We start from the raw sequence: 18,537 nt of genomic DNA, 5'->3' as shown, positions 1-18,537 counted from the left end.
CTGTATCTTCCACATTACTAGCTGGATGAAAGATACCACAGGAACAGCCTACTCAACGAAAAACAAAGCAGCAGATATTAAAGTCAAACACTGAAAACAGGAAATGTCAGGGATGTCTGTCTGTAAAACTAACACATCTACCTTCTGTAACAATAAAAACCTTTGTATGAGCATGTAGCTCTCCTATGGAAATCAACTTCCACTCCATAAATATAATAGACAAAAAAAACCTATCCAAAATGTTACTTTCACTGTTCAACACCTGATCTATTTTCAATTTGATACTCACAGCTCAAAACCCAGTTCTGAAATAAAAATAATTAAGTTTCAATCATACTTATCATGATTCAGCAAGGAAAGCAGATTTGTATTTGCCACACATCTTTGTAGCTTGCAGTGTCAGAGACTTATCAGCAGTAATCACCAACTTCCATGCAGGTGTGCTCTGAAAATGCTGATTTGACATGCTCTGGCAGCTTCATTAAATAAAGCTATCATGAAGGATAGCTAGGTTACTGTTCCTATCCGTGGAAAAATGCGTAAGCCAGTATTTCTCAAGCCCGAGCTCTGCCTGTCCTACATACATTTACTAGTTCTTGTCCTAAGAACTGTTGGGTGATGCTGTTTATTGAAAAGAACATCTCATCTAGCCCATTACCAATATTGACTAAGGCATTCCAAGATAAGACACTGCTCCCTGCACATGTCCTACCAGCTTCTGACATACCATGTTTACAGAGATTTCCAGTACTTCCCCATGTTTCTATGTCACACTCCTCTTACCACAGCAGGCCACCATTAGCAGCAGTTAGAGCCTTGAGAAATCTCAGGACCTCATCTGCCAACACAGTATTTTCTTATAGAAATTAACACTGAGCAACATCGTAAGTTCCCACGAAACTATGGATTTATTATTTTTTTAAAGGTGTAGCAGAGCAAGTGTCTCAAAAAGTCACCCAGTTCCTGAATTTATATAGGTTACCCCCACATCTGAGTAAACTACAGTATGTCAAAGAAAAAAATGAAATGTTATTTAGTCTGCTCCCAAACAATAGCACCCTTCACTTGCACTTATTTGTTAGAAAGGAATGAACAAATGCTGCTGAAATTGTCCATTCACTTTCCTAGCTCTCTCTAAAAAAGAAGGGTTGGGCACACGCTAGTTTACAGAATGCTTAAACCTGAAGAGTTAGCTATAAACTGCTGCACAGCTGTAAGTGCTCAATGCGAAATCCTATAATACGCTTGAGAGCAGCTCAACCATATCAAGCAAAAATTCTATCTACCCAAATACCTTCTTCCCAGTAAACATCAAAAGTGGATGTATACCAGACTTTAAATACATCAAATCTTTGCTTCTCCTGAGTAATCAAAGCATGGATCAAAGATTTGCTGGCTGAAGAACTGGCCAGAGGGCCAGGCCCAGAGAGTGGTGGTGAATGGAGTTAAATCCAACTCGCACCAGTCATGAGTGGTGCTCCCCAGTGGTCAGTACTGGGGCCTGCCCTCTTCAGTATCTTTATCAATGACCTGAATGAGGGCACTCAGTGCACCCTTGGTAATTTTTCAGATGACACCAAGTTGGCAGGAAGTGTTGATCTGCATGGGGGTAGTGAAGCCCTACAGAGTAGAATCTAGGCGGGCTGGAAAGCTGGGCTGAGACCAGCGGGATGAAGTTCAACAAGGCCAAGTGCCAGTTCCTGCGCTTTGGCCACCAAAAGCCCAGCAAATGCTGCAGGCTTGGGGTAGAGTGGTTGGAAAGCTGTGTAGAGGAAACTGACCTGGGTGTATTGGTCAGTGCTCATCTGAACATGAGCCAGCAGCATGCCCAGGTGGCCAAGAAGACCAATGGCATCCTGGCTTAGATCAGAAATAGAGCAGCTACCAGAAGAAGGGAAATGATTGTCCCTCTGTACTCAGAACTAGTGAGGCTGCACCTTGAGTACTGTGTGCAGTTTTGGGCCCCTCACTACAGGAAAGACATTGAGGCCCTGGAACATGACCAGAGAAGGGCAACAAATCTGGTGAGGGGTCTGCAGCTCAGGTCTTATGAGGAGAGGCAGAGGGAGCTGGAATTTACCTGGTCTACCACATGTGTTTATCAGTGAAAATCAAAACCTTCAACTCAGATTTCATATGGTAAATTTCAAAACAGTGAATGTAATTATCCAGGTTGAAATGTGCCTTTCTAATTTGTGCTTTTAAGGCTGTGAGCTCATGTCCTTATTTCCACATCTCAGTGATACACACGATATTATTGTTCTCAATAACTAGTTTAATAATTGCTCATAAAAACTGCCATGAATATATATGTGCATAAAATAGATATGAAAAGAAAATGAACAAGCATTTTCAGAAGACAGTCCAGATATGCAGTATCTAATTATCAGCTTTCAGTGGCATTCATAGAATCACAGACTCATAGAATAGCCTGGGTTGAAAAGGACCTCAAAGATCATCTAATTTCAACCCCCTGCTATGAGCAGGGTTGCCAACCAGGCTGCCCAGAGCCACATCCAGCCTGGCTTTCAATGCCTCCAGGCACATCCACAATCTCTCTGGCATTCCTTATATAATTTAATTAATAGCAGGCCATAAAAGATATGCTGCAGTTCAAGAAACGTGCCTATTATTCCTGTGTTCATATGCACTACTCAATCTAGAAATAAGAGGAGACCTGTAGTGTTATTTAAAATAAAACAAATAATTGTGCAAGAAACATTTTTTCTATAAATTATCTTTTTTTATCCTTCAGAACCATCCCCACACTATCCTCTGCTTCTTCTCAGAAGATGTTCCTCACACCTTCAGAGAGCACAAGCTTTGGGTAATTCATGTACATTATTATGCTGCTCGTTGGTCAGTAGATTTAGAGTTGGTGCATTTTGCGAGCCTCCCCCTCATTAAAGGCAGTGATTCCCCTTCTCTACCCTGACATCCCATTCCACTTCCACAAAACTTCAGGAAACTCTGCTCTCTAAAACGTTTCTTTCTTTGAATCAAATCTAATTTGATTAGATAGCAAGGGTTGCAAGGAAGTATGACAAAGAAAAGCAAGGCCATGGAACGAGGCAAAGATATTAGCAATGAAAATCTAATGAACAAAAAGGGCAAAATTTTGTCTTACTTTCATAAACATGACCAACCTAAAAATGCCCATACAAAATAAAGTACTAAGGAAAAAAAAAGCTTATTTTGTGCTTTTAAAATTCCTCAGAGTATTAAAAGGCGCTTCTGGCTTGCAAACATAAAAGTCATACAATATTAAGAAGTAATAAAACACAGTAGTTCATAGAGGACGTTTTTCAATTTGCTGGAGGCTTGTCCTTCAAACATCTCACATACAGTAACACTGAAAATATTACCTTGAGCCAATCGTTCAAGCCGCTTCCCATGCTCTGGAGGAATTGCATACCTAAAATACACGTGAAGAAAAGGATTATATGTTTAAAGAAATAATTATTATACAAAACAGTATTTTACATATAACTAAGTACCTTAAGTTAGAGAAAATAAGATTAATGAGTGAAACAACATATAGGAAAAATGCACTGGTTGCTCCAAAAGTAATGCCCCCTATTTATTTCCACATAAATGACAATAGACACGAAGAGTATAATAACAAAGAACACATTCTCAGCTACAAAACACTGCTCTTCCTCAGTTACCACCATTACCTGTGCATTTTCTCCAGTGATGAACAAGAGCCTGCATGCGAGGCTCACACAAATCTGCACTATCAGAGGTGACCCACTGTTGCTGTCACCACTGATGAAACACACCACTTCACTGTGCTCACATCCACTGGTTGGCCTCCAGAAATGCTCAGCAAGTGTCAGTGAATGTCAGCTGGTGCCATTTTTAATTCAGTGACACACCATTGCTCCACCTGCACTTCCACGACAGACACTGTTCTGTCAGAGTGCCCCGTTGCTGCCATCTGTCACATGGAAACAACATGCAGTGGAATACTGGTGGGAAGGTTCAACCTCTACTGCAGAACCACCAATACATAGTGGGCCAAAATCATAAAACAGGATGCATTACTTTTGGAACAGCCTTCATATATTATTTTCTGGGGAAGAAGTACAGATTAAGGTATTTTGAGGAACAACTTTAACTTACTATTACTTTAAAAATTACAATACACAGATCAAAAATGTATTACTGTTTAAAACCATGCATAGTGACATTCATAACCCCACTTTAAAAAGATGCATTTTCATTTTCCAAGTGAAACAGAAACACATATAACAAAATAAATGCAATTCCCACAGGTTTAACTTCCTTGCTTTTTTAATGTATTTCACAAAAGCTCAACAGGAAAAATATGAGTATTATATGTCTCCTGTGTGTTTTTTCTTTCTTGTGTAACGAGAGGCTACTTGTCTCCGTAAATCATTGCAATTCTTAAGAAACACGTTTTCTAAAAATTCAGAAATCATGCAGATCCTGGAAACATTCTGCTCCTGCAATAAAGTATTTTTACACGATTCCATAAGCACTTTGCAACAGCTTCATAAAGCAAGTGAAACCAGAGCAAACACAGAACCTTGTTCTTCACAGATTTACTACACTTTCATAGACATTCATTAGACTCTGCTTTTGACTTTAACAACTTCAGCGCATGATATAATCAGCTTTCATTTCAGTTCAATATTTTAACAACACTGAATTGATTCTTATATATATATAAAGTTCAGAAAAGGGAAAATGCATACCTAGAATAGTCCAAACCCACATTTTTGAAGATAACATGCAGATTTTTTTCTTGTATTATATTATGAACACAATCTTTTTTCATATTTCCTGTCAACTCACTAAGAAAAAACAAACAAGCCATTCACAGCCCCTCATTTGGCACAACATTCCTCTCCAGCTTTCATTTGCACCTAATGCAGACAATTTTTAACTACTGCAACTGAAACTGCTGCACAGAAGCAAGACTATTCCAGTACAACGGTCTGTGCTCTGAACATAACAAGTTTAACAAAGCCCACTCCTTAGGACAACCCACTCCAGATGCTACTAAACAAAGACTTTTGGTTTGACTCTGCTCAATGAGTGGAGTTTTATTCAGAATTTTGTCTTTCCAAAATTGTTTCTCCCAACTTGTAATTCTGAGCTATGTTCTCTGCCACATATTAAGTGTGCATACATAATAACCTAAAACATTTTGAATTTTCACACCTCAGATATAAATCTGTGTATAGCATTTTTTTATTGCATTCTTTGCCATTAAACACTCAACTCCAAAGTAAAACCAAGAGACGGTATTTTTTTCTAAGAAAACGATCTAGAGACTTTGCTTTGCTTTTCTTGTCTCTAGTTGGACTGTTGGACTGGGATTAGTCTGAAAAGTTCTTCTTCTGAAAGTGCATCTGGCTATATTTTTGTGATAATACAGAGCCATAATCCTCTATCTATACCTGCATATAATGTTAAGTACTTACCAATAGTACAAAAACACAAAACGTGAAAACTGAGGTCACTTTAAAAATTCTATCTATCAAGCTACCAGAAAGATAAATGGCGACAAAGGATTTAACTGGGCTACACCTATTTATTCAGTTATTTATTCACCTTTGTTTCTTCCCCCTTCTGCTGTTGCCCTTGACTAAAAGAATCAAGAAAAGGAGGCCGCCTTTGCAGTATCATTAGGAGCCCCAAATTCACTCTCCAGGCATGATGGAGTAACACCTCTCCTTGGTTCCAAACACAATATATTAGAAAACTCTACCTTTTTAAGCACATGTGCCTGTCTTGGATACCAGACATGCATGGTGATATGAATTTAACTGGATGCTTGGTCTACCGTATCAAACATTAAACAAAAAACACCCAGATTCCTTCTCAGATCATTAAGTCAGCGTTAAAAGGAAAAGAAAAAACAACAACAAAACCATTCTCTCTCAGTCTCCTTAGCATACATAAGACATTTGGCAGATTTTTGGATCTCATAACGCAAAACACTTCATCACTTTAAACACACAGGTAAGGCACATTGTTTCAAGCAGTAGAGAAATGGATTCTACTGCATCCCACTAAAGAAATAAAAAGAATTCAGTAATGGCATTTCAGTTTTCCCCAGCAACACTGAATATTTTGGACCAGGAAAGAAAAAAAAAAAAAGAAAGAAAAAAAAAAAAAAGAAAGTTCTTTTTAAATAACAGTTGGCATGGCTTTTTTTTTCCCCCCTAAATACATCTCAGCATTATGGAGTAACATTCACTGCTTACCCATAAACTACTGACAATGCAAACTCACTGTCCCATCTGTATTTTTTGGGGGAGTCAGTAACAAACTACAGTCCAGGTCCCTGTGATCACTCAGTCCCATAGCTTAGAAATGAAGTTTGTTGAGAAACAGTTGTCTATGATATGGAAAACCAGTGTCTTGCAAACTCAGCTGAAAACAGCGATGCACAGCCTGCTTAAATTTAATAACTATGCTGGTTACTACTTTTTTTTTTACACTCCCAGATGCAAAATGTAAATAACCTTTAACGTGCTGTTTCCTTCGCATTTACTTTTCAATCAGAGTGAATTTTCCGTGTAGGAAAACAGTTTCCCCTTGTATGGCAAAGAATTCACTGCAAGGAAAAAACGAAATATGCATTTTACTCGAGCTCAGTTTTATTAGGAACGTTTGGATGTTGCAGGTCTCTATAACAAGACACCAAAGAAAATTTCCATTTCCTTTAATCTTCCTTTAAGTCAGAAATGGAAACTTTAGCACAGCTCATTTCAACAAACTAACCAAAAGCATGTGGACCTCTGATGAAACTGCTTAAGTCAAAGGAAAACGTAGAGGAAAATTACAGTCTTCAGAAGAAAAAATAACTAATACACATCTGAGAAAACACAAAGCCAGCTAATATCATCTCTCCACAGCAATATTTACTTTCCAAATTTCCATTTGAGAGACTGCAGCAAAAAACATCAGGCAACGTAATATAAGTCTACTACATTAAACGTGCTTATAGAAAATAGGACTAAAATCATTTATGTGAACAGACAACAGATCTTTTTAAATAACTTTAAGGCACACTTGCACCACTTTATCAATAACTTTGTGATTTTTGTATTAATTTCATGTTCTTTCCCCACTTTCAGCTAAGGTATAACAATCTGACTGTCCTGATAATAAGCACAAGTCACAATAAAATTAGGTTTCTGAAATTATATTGAAACAAGACAGAGGAAATGACAGGAAAAAAAAGCCAAAACAAATTTTGATAATAAATATCAGTATACTAATGTAATTTCAGAGGGAAAAAAAAAATAGGAAACAGCACTACTACAGAGTTTGAATTTTAAAGATTTTTTACTCAATCTCTTTTCCATATCTGCATATTTAAAGAGCCAGAAAGTCAAGTTTCTAAACTCCAGAAGGCCATTTAAGTTCAATTATGGTAAAATCACTGCACACAACTCAAGACTGCACTATTGCTGCTGTGTCACTCTGTGACATTAGTCTAAATTAAATGATTCCTTCATATCAGCCCAATGCCTGGTAAAAAGCCTTCTAACACCTCCAAAGTACACACAGCAGTCTGCAACAGCCTCAGAAGAACCTCTTGTTTACAGGGGTAAATCCGTACTCATTCTTTTTTTTCCCTTCTCCTCCATAGTAGAATATTCAACAGAAAAACAATAAAACTCACAGAAAGTCCTAATACCGTTCCCTAGTTTTAGAATTTTTCCTTTTACCTTGTGACCAGTTAGCGAAGATTAAAGAAACCTTCTGTTTGCAAATGTTAGAAATGCAAGGTTTCTTATCTTCTCCCTCGTCCCTACTTGCTCCCACATCACTTGCAACACGGAACAGTGAAGAATATACTCCCATAACTTAACTATTAAGGAATGGTTTGATAAGATACAGGGTTGTCAGGCTACTTTAAGATACAAAGGGAATAGAAATAACATTTTCACTTCTTTGTTAGATTTTTGGTTGCAGGCAAAATGCATTTATACAGGAGGATGACGTCAACTTCTTAAAACAAGTACTCTGCTTTTCAGTGATGACTTAGGAATATAACTTCAGAAAAAAAAATACGTATCCAAACCCTACGTTCTTACGGTTCTTATATAATTAAACCACAAGCATTAAAATCTTCCCCTCTTCTGCCAATTGTCTAGACTGGGCAGTTCTCCATTCACCAGCTCTATCACAGTGCATTCCTTTATGACGCACCTATTTTCACCCATCCATAGCATGCAGAGCCGAAACAGAGATTTCAGGGTTCTGCTAGGATGAGCAGCTTGCACATTAAGCTCGGTATCACAGCTCTTATCTTCACAGTGTCTTGATGAGTCAGCTCTAGGTATTCACAGGGCAGACACCCTGCTCATATGCAGTTGCTTCCCAATTCATAGCAGTGAATGCACTATTTAAGTAACTCTTAGCACTTCCATCATGCATTCTTCCTCTCGATGTATTTTGTAATAAAATTTAAAAATCTGGACCACACTATAAAATTAATCAATCATAATTCCCAGAAGTAATTCTTAAAGTATATAATTTCATTTTTAAAAGTCAGGAGAGTTTGCACATTAAAGGCAACTAAACCTTACAAAGACAGAACTGAAATTAAACAAATCCAGACAAAACTACCAAGTCCTTCAATAACAATGTAACAAAGATTTTTAAGAGTGATATGGTAGAATCATAAAGGGTTGGAAAAGATCTCTAAGACCACCCAGTCCAATCATCCACCTACCACCAGTTCCCCAAGTGATACACCTGCCCTTTCCTTAAACATCTCCACGGACAATGACTCCACCACCACCCCAGGCAGTCTGCTGCAATGTCTAACCACTCCTTCTGAGAAGACATTCTTCCTAATAATTCTAATCAATTAGGGAAGAAATGATAACCCGGTTTCTATTCCACTGTCTGAAATGCTCTCCTGCTTTCTACTGAGAAAAACTTCCAAGAAGCCTCAAAACATGAGGCACAGAGCAATCCGAATTTCCATAACTCCAGCTGTACATCTTCTAAACAGTGTTAATAAAATTAAACAAATGCATTTATATGCAATTAAAATGTCTTTACATTAAGAATGTTGTTAATGTCCGTGTTTATTTTAACATTAACTAAATTCAAACCGTAATTTAGCATTACCATTTCTTTGTTAAATTAAGTTAGAAAACTGTCATGTTTTTAACACAGTAGTATGAGAATACCAATTTAGAAGAATGAAGTGTAAAGTCACATTATCATAACTGTGCTTCCTGAAACAAAATTCAACATACGGTTTTTAAAAACATCCTGCACTATGTAGCTAAAAACAAATCACTGATCCTATTCTTTGTCTGTACCAGAATTAAGCCCTGTTTTAACCTCAGTTCAGTGCAAAAACATGATATGTACTTACAAATCCATCTATACTGGCTTAAATTAAGCAGAAACACATGACAGTGCATCATCAATCTTTGAATAAATAGCATTTAATATGAAAAAAAAATAGTCATCAGAAGTCAAAATTCTTAATGATGCAGTCTTAAGCTGTATTTCTTCGGACCTTCAGAAACTTTTCAGTAGGATATATACCATCTACTAAAACTTCAAATGTTCTGCATGCACCAGCATTCATTCCATGTCCAAGTTTGTTTCACCATTAAAATCCTAGCTTAAGGAAGAATTCAAGATACAAACTAAAAATCTAAGTTCTCACTCCAGGAATCTGTATTGGAAAGAAGGAAAAGGTATGGTTTGTCCTCACTGGCTGCAAAGAATGTAAAAAATCAGTAATACCTGTTATATGTTCTATGAATCGCATACCTGTCACTGTGTGACAGCCTAGGATACCTTGCTAGAATAAGACGCTTTCAATTTAGTGCATTTCCACAGAAAGTGAATTTTGCTTTCACAGCAAGGAAAGCAGTGGAGCTAAATGATGCTATAGACACGAATACAAAGATCTCAGAAATATACGTTGCTTTTCTTTTTCCAAGGACTCCTTAATATCATTTCCAAGAAGGAAAATGCAAGCTCTAATAGCTTCTGAGAACAATGACTATGAGTTGACAAGCCCTTGGTTTCTAAGAAGGGAAAATGAGACCTCTACTTGTCATAAAAAAACGTATAGGGTTAGGCAGACAAAGAGATTTATCAGTGAGTCTGTAGTGCAAGGATCAGCACAAAGTTCTATAAAGTGTCAGTCATACACCGAGTAATATACTTGCCTTGCCTTATGTCTCCTCTAATGTCCAGGAGGGAAAAAAAAGGAAAAATAACACAACACTAACTAAAATTTGATTTGCCCATAATACAGACACAGTAAAGCAGTTCATTGAAGTTAAATCAAAACAGATGCCCCTCAAAACATTTACAGTTATAAATTTAACAACCTTAAAGATTTAATAAAACTAAAATACATGCAAAGCTACGCATGTCTGTAAAACCACTAAGCCATAAACTTTCACAGAAAAAAATATATTAAAGAATATTAAAATAAAATTAAAAACCAACGCAGTTACAGCACAACATTACTATAAGTGACACAAGTTCAAAATGTAGTCTGCATTCTGAAAGTTGATGGTTATCTTTCTAACATGCCTCAGGAAGTCATTAAACGTTTGACAGATGAATAACATTGTTCTAGACACCAGAGTCAAAGCAGTTACATTTTCTGGTACAGAATCACTACTGTGGGAATGTTTTCAAATTCATAGTTCTACTGAAGCTACAGAGGTGGAATATGCAGTAGTCTCATCCTTCCATCAGGATAGGCTGATATTGGAAGGAACCTCTAATGGCCATCTGGTGCCTAGGACCATGTCCAGGAGGCTTCTGAAGATCTCCAAGGAGGAGACTTCACAGCCTCTCTAGACAATATATGCCCGTGCTCATTTGTTTGTAAAGTACTTCATGATGTTCCAATGGAGCCCCCTCTGTAACAGTTTACACCAACTGCCTCTTCTAGTGTCTCTAGGCACCAGTGAAAATGCATTTCAGCAGTGGTGACAGTAACATTGGGTCACCTATACCAGTGCAGATATTTACAAGCGTGGCATGCAGGCTCTTATTCATCACTGGTAAAAAAGAACATCTAATGCTAGTGACAATGTTTAAAACTAGTCTTTTGTAGCTAGAACTTGTTCTACTAAATAGTGCTATTGTGCTCTTCATATCTATTGTAGTTTCCACTGAAATAAACCGGAGGCATTACTTTTAAAATAAGCCACGTACATTAATGAGATCCACCCCTGAGCCTTTTCTTCTCCAACCTGAACAATTCCAGCTCTCTCAAGCTTCTCCTCATCTTTATATAGAATTACATAGAAACTTGAAATACCGGCACTTTCATGGAGAGCATCGTAGCTTCCAAATATGTGGTCAGTTTCAAGTACAGAAACAGTGCTGACTAGCTTGACAGATCATACCTAACATTTTAAAGCCAGAATTTCCATTCTGATTATAGCTACCTCTCTGTCTCCTGATAGTCTTATTTCTGCTCCTTTTCTGATCATTTCAAAGTAAATGTGGCTGATCCTCTCCTTACTTGATCATAACCACCTTCCCATCTATCAGGGAAGGTTTTGCAGATTACTCCCACTTCATGTTAAAATATTTGCACATCAGTGTAATTTTATCTGTTACTTTTCTGAGACCTACAACACAAATAGCAAACGTGCCAGTTCTGTAAATGTATGCACAACTTACAAAAAGTTAACAGCACTCCTCCACCCGTGCTGAACTTTGTTTCACCTGGCCCAATTTTCACCAGTTTTTGTCGTCTGCTGATCACACTGAAAAAGCCTATTTACGATACTCCAGAAGACAACATCAAAAACAGGTTAAAAGAGACTCTATCTACAGCATTAGTGCTAGTCTGACAATGCTGTCCCTTCTACACCATTGCTGTCTACAATTTTCTCCTTATTATTAACATCATAACACCATCCCTTTCATTCCACAATATTTGTAACCCCATCACTATCTCTTTGCTGGGATATTCAAAATCTGAAAGCCCACATGTGAAATCATTTCAATCATGTTCTAACATGTCTCATAGCCCGTAACATGAAACAACCTTTTCTTACACTTCCAGTTCATAATTTCAGATATAACACACACCAGTACACATTCTACACTAGCAAGGCGGTAAAAATAGAGTAACAGCTACAGTAGTTAAGAGGCAACATTAGAGTAGCCCATGAAAGAATTAGAGGCAGTCTTGAGATCAGTGTTCTCACCATCCCGGACCCACTGAGCTCCCCAGATCAGAATTACTAAACCTAACCCACATGCTTTGAGTGTCATCACAGATTCATTTCATACCGCTTCTTCTACGATAGTGATATTTAATCTGATTTGGCTAAGGTGTCTCCTTATGAAACCAGTCCTTTTCTTGACATAATCACCAAAAATTTTCCATTCCTGTCAGAAATATTCATCTTTATTTTATGAACGATAATCCTTGCAAGGTGTTCTGCAAAGTATGAACTGCACGACTAAGCAATTTTCTCTCATTTTTAAACAACGTATTGTCTATTCTCGTTTCTGGGCCAGGAAGTAAAGAGCAAATGGAATGTCACAGGAAACATCACAGATTAATACATTATAATCTGTCTGAATTACTCCGCAGGTTTGTACTCTTTTCCTGAAAAGCGCTGCTTTCAGATACTTAATGCAGCATGAAATAATTTCCAAAATGCAAATAACTCATGCAGATTTTTGTCATTTATAAATTTATAATGCAAATTGAAGCACTGTCTATAGTTGACGCATGTATATAGCACACATACCAACGGGCTAACAGTTTACTACTAACAACTGTGTTAGGTGAGGCATTGATGTCTAAGAGCAGTTCAGTATTTGAACATGTCACACTCCTCAAACTATTACTTTAAAAAATCTTCAGTCAAGGCCTATAAGCCTGAAATAATAATTACAGCAGAAGATGATGAATATACTTAACAACAAATGGCAGAGTGAAGAAACTTCCAGTGTGGATCCACAGCTCTGAGAAACCATTATGAAATACGCAAACAACAAACTGGAATAACAAAGTAGGTAAATCATGCCAGTGGTTATTCTGGGTAATGAGACTGTTCTCATAAGAAATACTGATGTTAAATGAGGCAGTGTCTTCAAGATTTCCTTCCCCTCAGAAACAAACAGACACAAAGGAAAAGCTGCAGCAAAAATTCTGCCTGGCAGCAAGCAATTACAGCAGACACTGTTCTACTTTCTCCCAAATCTTTCCTCAGAACATCCTTCTCCCCCATACTGTATTATTTCAAGGCTTCCGAATTATATTAATTCATTTCTTCCTCTCAAATTATTGCCTATCCTTAGGACTTCTCCGCAGGTAAGAAGTAATTTATAAAGCAAGCATATAAATTACACAAATACATATATATATACATATGTAGACAGAAAAATAACCATAATCCTGACTTTGCTAATGGTTACCTGGCATACTTCTTGTGCTTCAAATGAAGCAGTCAACAAAGGAATCAGTATACACTCCATAGTATGAACTCGTTTGCATGCCTCTTAATGAAGTGCACAGAGAATAAGAAGAAATAGAAGACTGCCTATGACTAACTATTGGAGAAAGCTCCAAAATACATAAAGACAATCCCACCAGTCAGGTGTAGCTGCTACCTGCAAAATCTTATTTGGGATTTGAGGTGGAAGCTACTCTAAGAACTCAGAGAAAACATATGAAAATGCTTCTTAATAAAATAGTTTTCATTTGGGTTCTGTAAGAAATCATGTCAGTTCACTCAGCACACATAAGATCTGAATCCTAAACTGGAACTCCTCCACTTCTTTGAAGTAATATGTTAATATCATTTTAACAAAAGAACATTTGAATACATTAACAGCATTAGTGTAAATTATTGCAGCATTCCTCCAGCAAGTATATAAGAATAAATACATAAACTTCTAACTGATTAAGACTGTCAATGAACTTTAATGCAATGTTCTGAAACGATATGGGTCAGTTTGGTTCAGAGAAGGAAATCAGTGTCCACTGCTATTTGTTCTACAGGTATTTCGGGGAGAGAAAAAAACATGTCTTACTATCAGCAGGAAAACATTTCTCTCTTGCGCTTTAAGACATACACATAAGACCACAGTCTATGCATATATTTACTTTCTTATCCCTCCTTCAAATAATAGGCTCCTCAATTAAAAAATCTTAAGTGGGAAGGATAGCAGAAACTTCCTATTCAGAAAATGTGTCAGTGCTGAACCCCCTCTGCTACAGGGCCTGAGTAACAGTGAATAATAAGATTCTGATTTAAAGAAAAAAAAAAAAAAAAAGAGCAATTAAATGCATCTTTAATACAAAAACCTGTAAGCAGTCCCAAAAGACAAGTCAGGCCAAAACAAATTGAACCAAAGAAATTGATTTCAAAGAGGTCTTACAAGAGCTCTCTCAAATGGCCTCGGACTTGCCAACTCTAAACTTCTCAAATTGAATCATTACAACCTATTTCTTCTGAACTCACATAAGCCCTGTGTACTTATTAGATTTGTTCTTTAAAACAGAAGAGTACATTACTGCAATGTTCTTTATATCACAGACCTCCCATTTCATTGTTTTTCTTAGCTGAGAATGCTGTCTTGGCTTTTGTGTAAAGTTAATCACTGTGAAGCAATTGCACTGCATTTGTTTTAGTCAGCTGAAACACACAGATAAATAAACTTCTAGAAAAATTTAAACTTGCCATGACTTCGGCTCCCCAAAATGGAGATAATTAATGCTGTAGAGATCCATATCTTCAGTGTGCCATGCAAACGTTGTTTTCCACATGCCAAAATACAGATATGGGGTATTTACACCCTCAATAGAAATTCCACAGTCTTCTCCTACAACATCCAATATTGTATTAAGATGAGCAATATTCCATTCCTCAATACCCTGGAAAAGATACATAACAGGCATATTAATAAATCAATAAAGTAATGCAACTTTATATGATAGTACATCACAAAAGATAAGTGTCTTATCTAGCCTTTAATAAGATTGTAGATTTTAAAAAATGGAACAGTACTGCAGCAGACTGTTGAAGTTTTCCCAAAAAATTGTTTTGTCCTTAGCAGAATTTAGGTCATGTGTTAAGCCTGAGATGTTTACAGCAGGGAACACAGAGAGACAGGTACATATAAGCTTAACATTTAGTATTTCAAACTTAACACATGTTGTAATATCATACAACAGAAATAACAGCTGCAGACAGGAATCTATGATAAGTTGGTTGCTATATGTCACTAGGCATACCTATGCTTCTTACTTACAAAATAATACTAAAAAAAAAATAAATAAAATGTTTTTAAATAGTTATTTTTCTGTATTAGTTTAGCACTTTTCTGAAGAAAGCCATAAAAAACAATCACTTCAGAGATCTTTCTACAACCATAATAACAGACTGCATAACACAGCATCACAGAGGAAATCTACTAATTTCGTGGGATTTCAGACATTTTCCTCCCATAACTGCCTTAAGTTTGTATGTTAAAAGACACACATGTAGTTCTTGCTGTACTTCAGATTCACTAAATATGATTCCTATTTCAGGTAATACAGCGTGTAAAAGTCAGTTTAACAATGATCAAAGCTACAAAATTGAAGAGAAAGAGATCAAACTTCACTACAAAAGCAATTAATAGCTCCTTGAAGGAAGACATTTGCCAGTGTTCAAGAAATAAAATGAAAACTACTATGAACTCAATACAGGCAAGTTTCTTGATTAATAAGATAGCAACTAAACATGCTCTTAATGATCACTTGCTTCCTAACTGCCATCACTGATACTCTACACAGTCCTAGCAACCCAACTCAGATTTGGGGAATGGGTTGATGGCACTACAGTTCTGATGCAGTTGATTGAGAAATACAATGGCATTCAACAGCTGGGCAGGTGATAAATTAAGTATTCAAGTTACAGCAAGAAATAATGAACATTTAATACACTCAGTTTTCATTTTCTTTTTAAGCACGGGATAATGAAGCATGATATGCAGTCAGTAACTAGAATATACATAATACAGTAACTTCCATATGAAGTTCAGCTGACTCCTTAGAGACACTATATTTGACTGCCCGCAACGATAACCTCACTTAAGAAGACCCTTACATTACCTGGAAGTCTTAGAAAGGAGCTATGTTTATAGAATGAGCTCATTCCAGATAACAAATATATTTATTTATAATTAAAGCTTTTGCTTTGATGCACTTACGTGACTTAGAAGCATTTGAAATAAAAACATGTAAAAATTTATTTATGATAGGCACTATCAATGAAAATTAAATGTAAATATGTATGCAAGTAGTAGATGTTGGTAAAATTTCTACCTTTCAAATCTAAAACTCAGTCGCCAGTAAGGCAATAGAGCTGTGAGATACACAGTTCATTTGCAGAAACAATTTTAACTAATTATTCTTCAAATTAATTTACCTACTTGATTGAAAAAAAATCCACAAAATTAACCACTGTTCACAGATTGTGCGTGGTCAATTTGGAGAAACATACTAATATGGCAAAATAAAAGCAGTGACTTAACCACAGAGGCATACTGGAGCATAATAAATGCACCAGGTTAAAAAACAGAAAGCAACTGTTAATCTAGGTAGTATCCTCCTTCTGACAGAAGGCAGAAACAAACAAGAATCAGAACACCCTTCCAGCCTCCAGCAATTTGCAGATTAAAGGTTCCACCAGAGGTGTTATTCATCTGCTTAACAGGACCCAGTGGGCGTTTTACCACTTAGAATTCATTCCTCCAGTCACCATTTTTAATCCAAATAAACTTTTACCAATCATAACATCTAGAAATCTTACCTTCCTCTTACTAAGATCTTTTGCAATAGTTATGGGACTCTTTTTAGACATCAGAATTGCAATGCAGAACAAAAAAATCATAGGACCTGTAGTTTAGCAAGTCAACATATAATAGTACTTCAAAGAGTTGAAGTATATCCTAGATGGGTATATCATAGCTAACAACCATTAGCTATGGTTATTAGCTTCAATAGTATTCATATTCTTTGACTCAGAAGTGAAGGAGAAGACCATTTAGGCATACTCTTCTTCTTTACAATAATAGCAAGTAAAGTGTAAAGAATGTATTTCTAGCATCCACACTTTCAGTGGCAGATTTTTGAATACATGCAATATATATTCTTCTGTACCACTGTGCCACTTCCATCCAGTACCACATTCTGTGGTTCAGCTGTACCACACAATCCAACATTAGGGGAAAAGGAAGTTAAAAACCAGCGTATTTTCCCTGTTTGCTACAACAAAGAAATACAGATGTGAAACAACTCATTTGTCTTTGCCACAGCACATTAGGCTTATTATGCATTTCTTCAGAGAAACAGTTCAAGTTATAGGCAGCAGGTTATGTAAAAAAACTAATACTCCAATCTTTGCTAACTTTTTAGACGATTCAGACTATCTGTAGATTACTGCTAGGAGTTTTTATGATTCTTTTAATTGCACTTGAACCAGATTGTAAGGCAGTATGTAGATAAAAGGGAACACCTCACAAGCAGCTCCCATAAATGCCTAAACACAACTCAAAAGGAACCAACCCATTCTGTTCTCAAGGACAAAAAAAATAAATAAACAAAAAAAAATGTGGCTTCCAGTACCTTGGTAAAAAAAAAAAAAAAACCTGAAATTCAGGATTTTTTTTTAACAATGAGAATCTTCATGCAGAAACAATGAGAATCTTCATGCAGAAAAGAATAAGGTTTCTAACAAAATTTGAACAAAATTCTATTCATTTCCCATTTTTAGAGTAGTTATAGTAGTGACACAATACCGTTCTCCACATTTTCCTGAAACATATCAGACCGAGGTATTCTATTCCTATGAGAGTGGTTTCTGTACACATATATGTTAATAAACATAACTGTTTTTCAGTATTTAGTTTTTCCCTTAATTATCACATGGATTCACTTCAATATTAATCTGGCAAACAATATGTTTCTTGTACAACTAGGATTAAAATGTCTCTACAACTGACTGTAAAAGCTCACATAATAAGACATATATAGAGGGCGAAGGAGAGTAGAAGAAACATGTAGAAAAATCTCTGCTTGGTCACCCTAAAAAGCCTGCCATGTTTTTATTGCTTCTTCAAGGTGCATAAGAAGGAAATAGGAAAATTCTGCAATCGGAATTTTTGCACCATAAACAAGTACTTGATCAACTTTTTCTTTTCTTGGTAACTTGTCAGATATGACTCTTACTTTTGCAGCAATATTTTTTAAGGGTGGAACAAAGAGAAGCTAGTAGATTGTCTTTGGAAATAGATACTAAAACTCTATACGTAAGTGAAGGAACACTCATAGTGATCTCAACTCTGAGAAGATCATACGCAGAAAGGACATTTCAAATTATCACATGCTGAAGCACACAGAAATTGCTACATTTAAAAAGTGCTGATTTGCAGTGAGACTTTTCTTGATGTCAATACAGAGTGCGCATACGTAATCCTACTGAGAGATAAGAGTTCGGCTTATCTGACCACATGATAGAAACATTTAGGCAAAATCAGGTT

General features: G+C 36.5%; 1 protein-coding gene across 4 annotated transcripts in view; it reads right to left on the bottom strand.

Annotated features, from left to right (window-relative positions):
• LOC107306118 (lysine-specific demethylase 4C-like) overlaps nucleotides 1–18,537 on the bottom strand; it is a 67,187-nt gene that overhangs the window by 12,215 nt on the left and 36,435 nt on the right. For all 4 annotated transcript variants that reach the window (XM_015848976.2, XM_015848977.2, XM_032441262.1 and 1 more), the window contains exons 5-6: nucleotides 14,694–14,887; nucleotides 3,366–3,415 (exon numbers count right to left, since the gene is read on the bottom strand). In XM_015848976.2, the coding sequence (XP_015704462.1) occupies nucleotides 3,366–3,415; nucleotides 14,694–14,887 (244 nt within the window). The remainder of the gene's footprint in view (nucleotides 1–3,365; nucleotides 3,416–14,693; nucleotides 14,888–18,537) is intronic.

This window comes from Coturnix japonica, chromosome Z (genome assembly GCF_001577835.2).
Source record: "Coturnix japonica isolate 7356 chromosome Z, Coturnix japonica 2.1, whole genome shotgun sequence".
NCBI classification, from domain to species: domain Eukaryota; kingdom Metazoa; phylum Chordata; class Aves; order Galliformes; family Phasianidae; genus Coturnix; species Coturnix japonica.
This window is presented reverse-complemented; position numbering and strand designations above follow the sequence as displayed.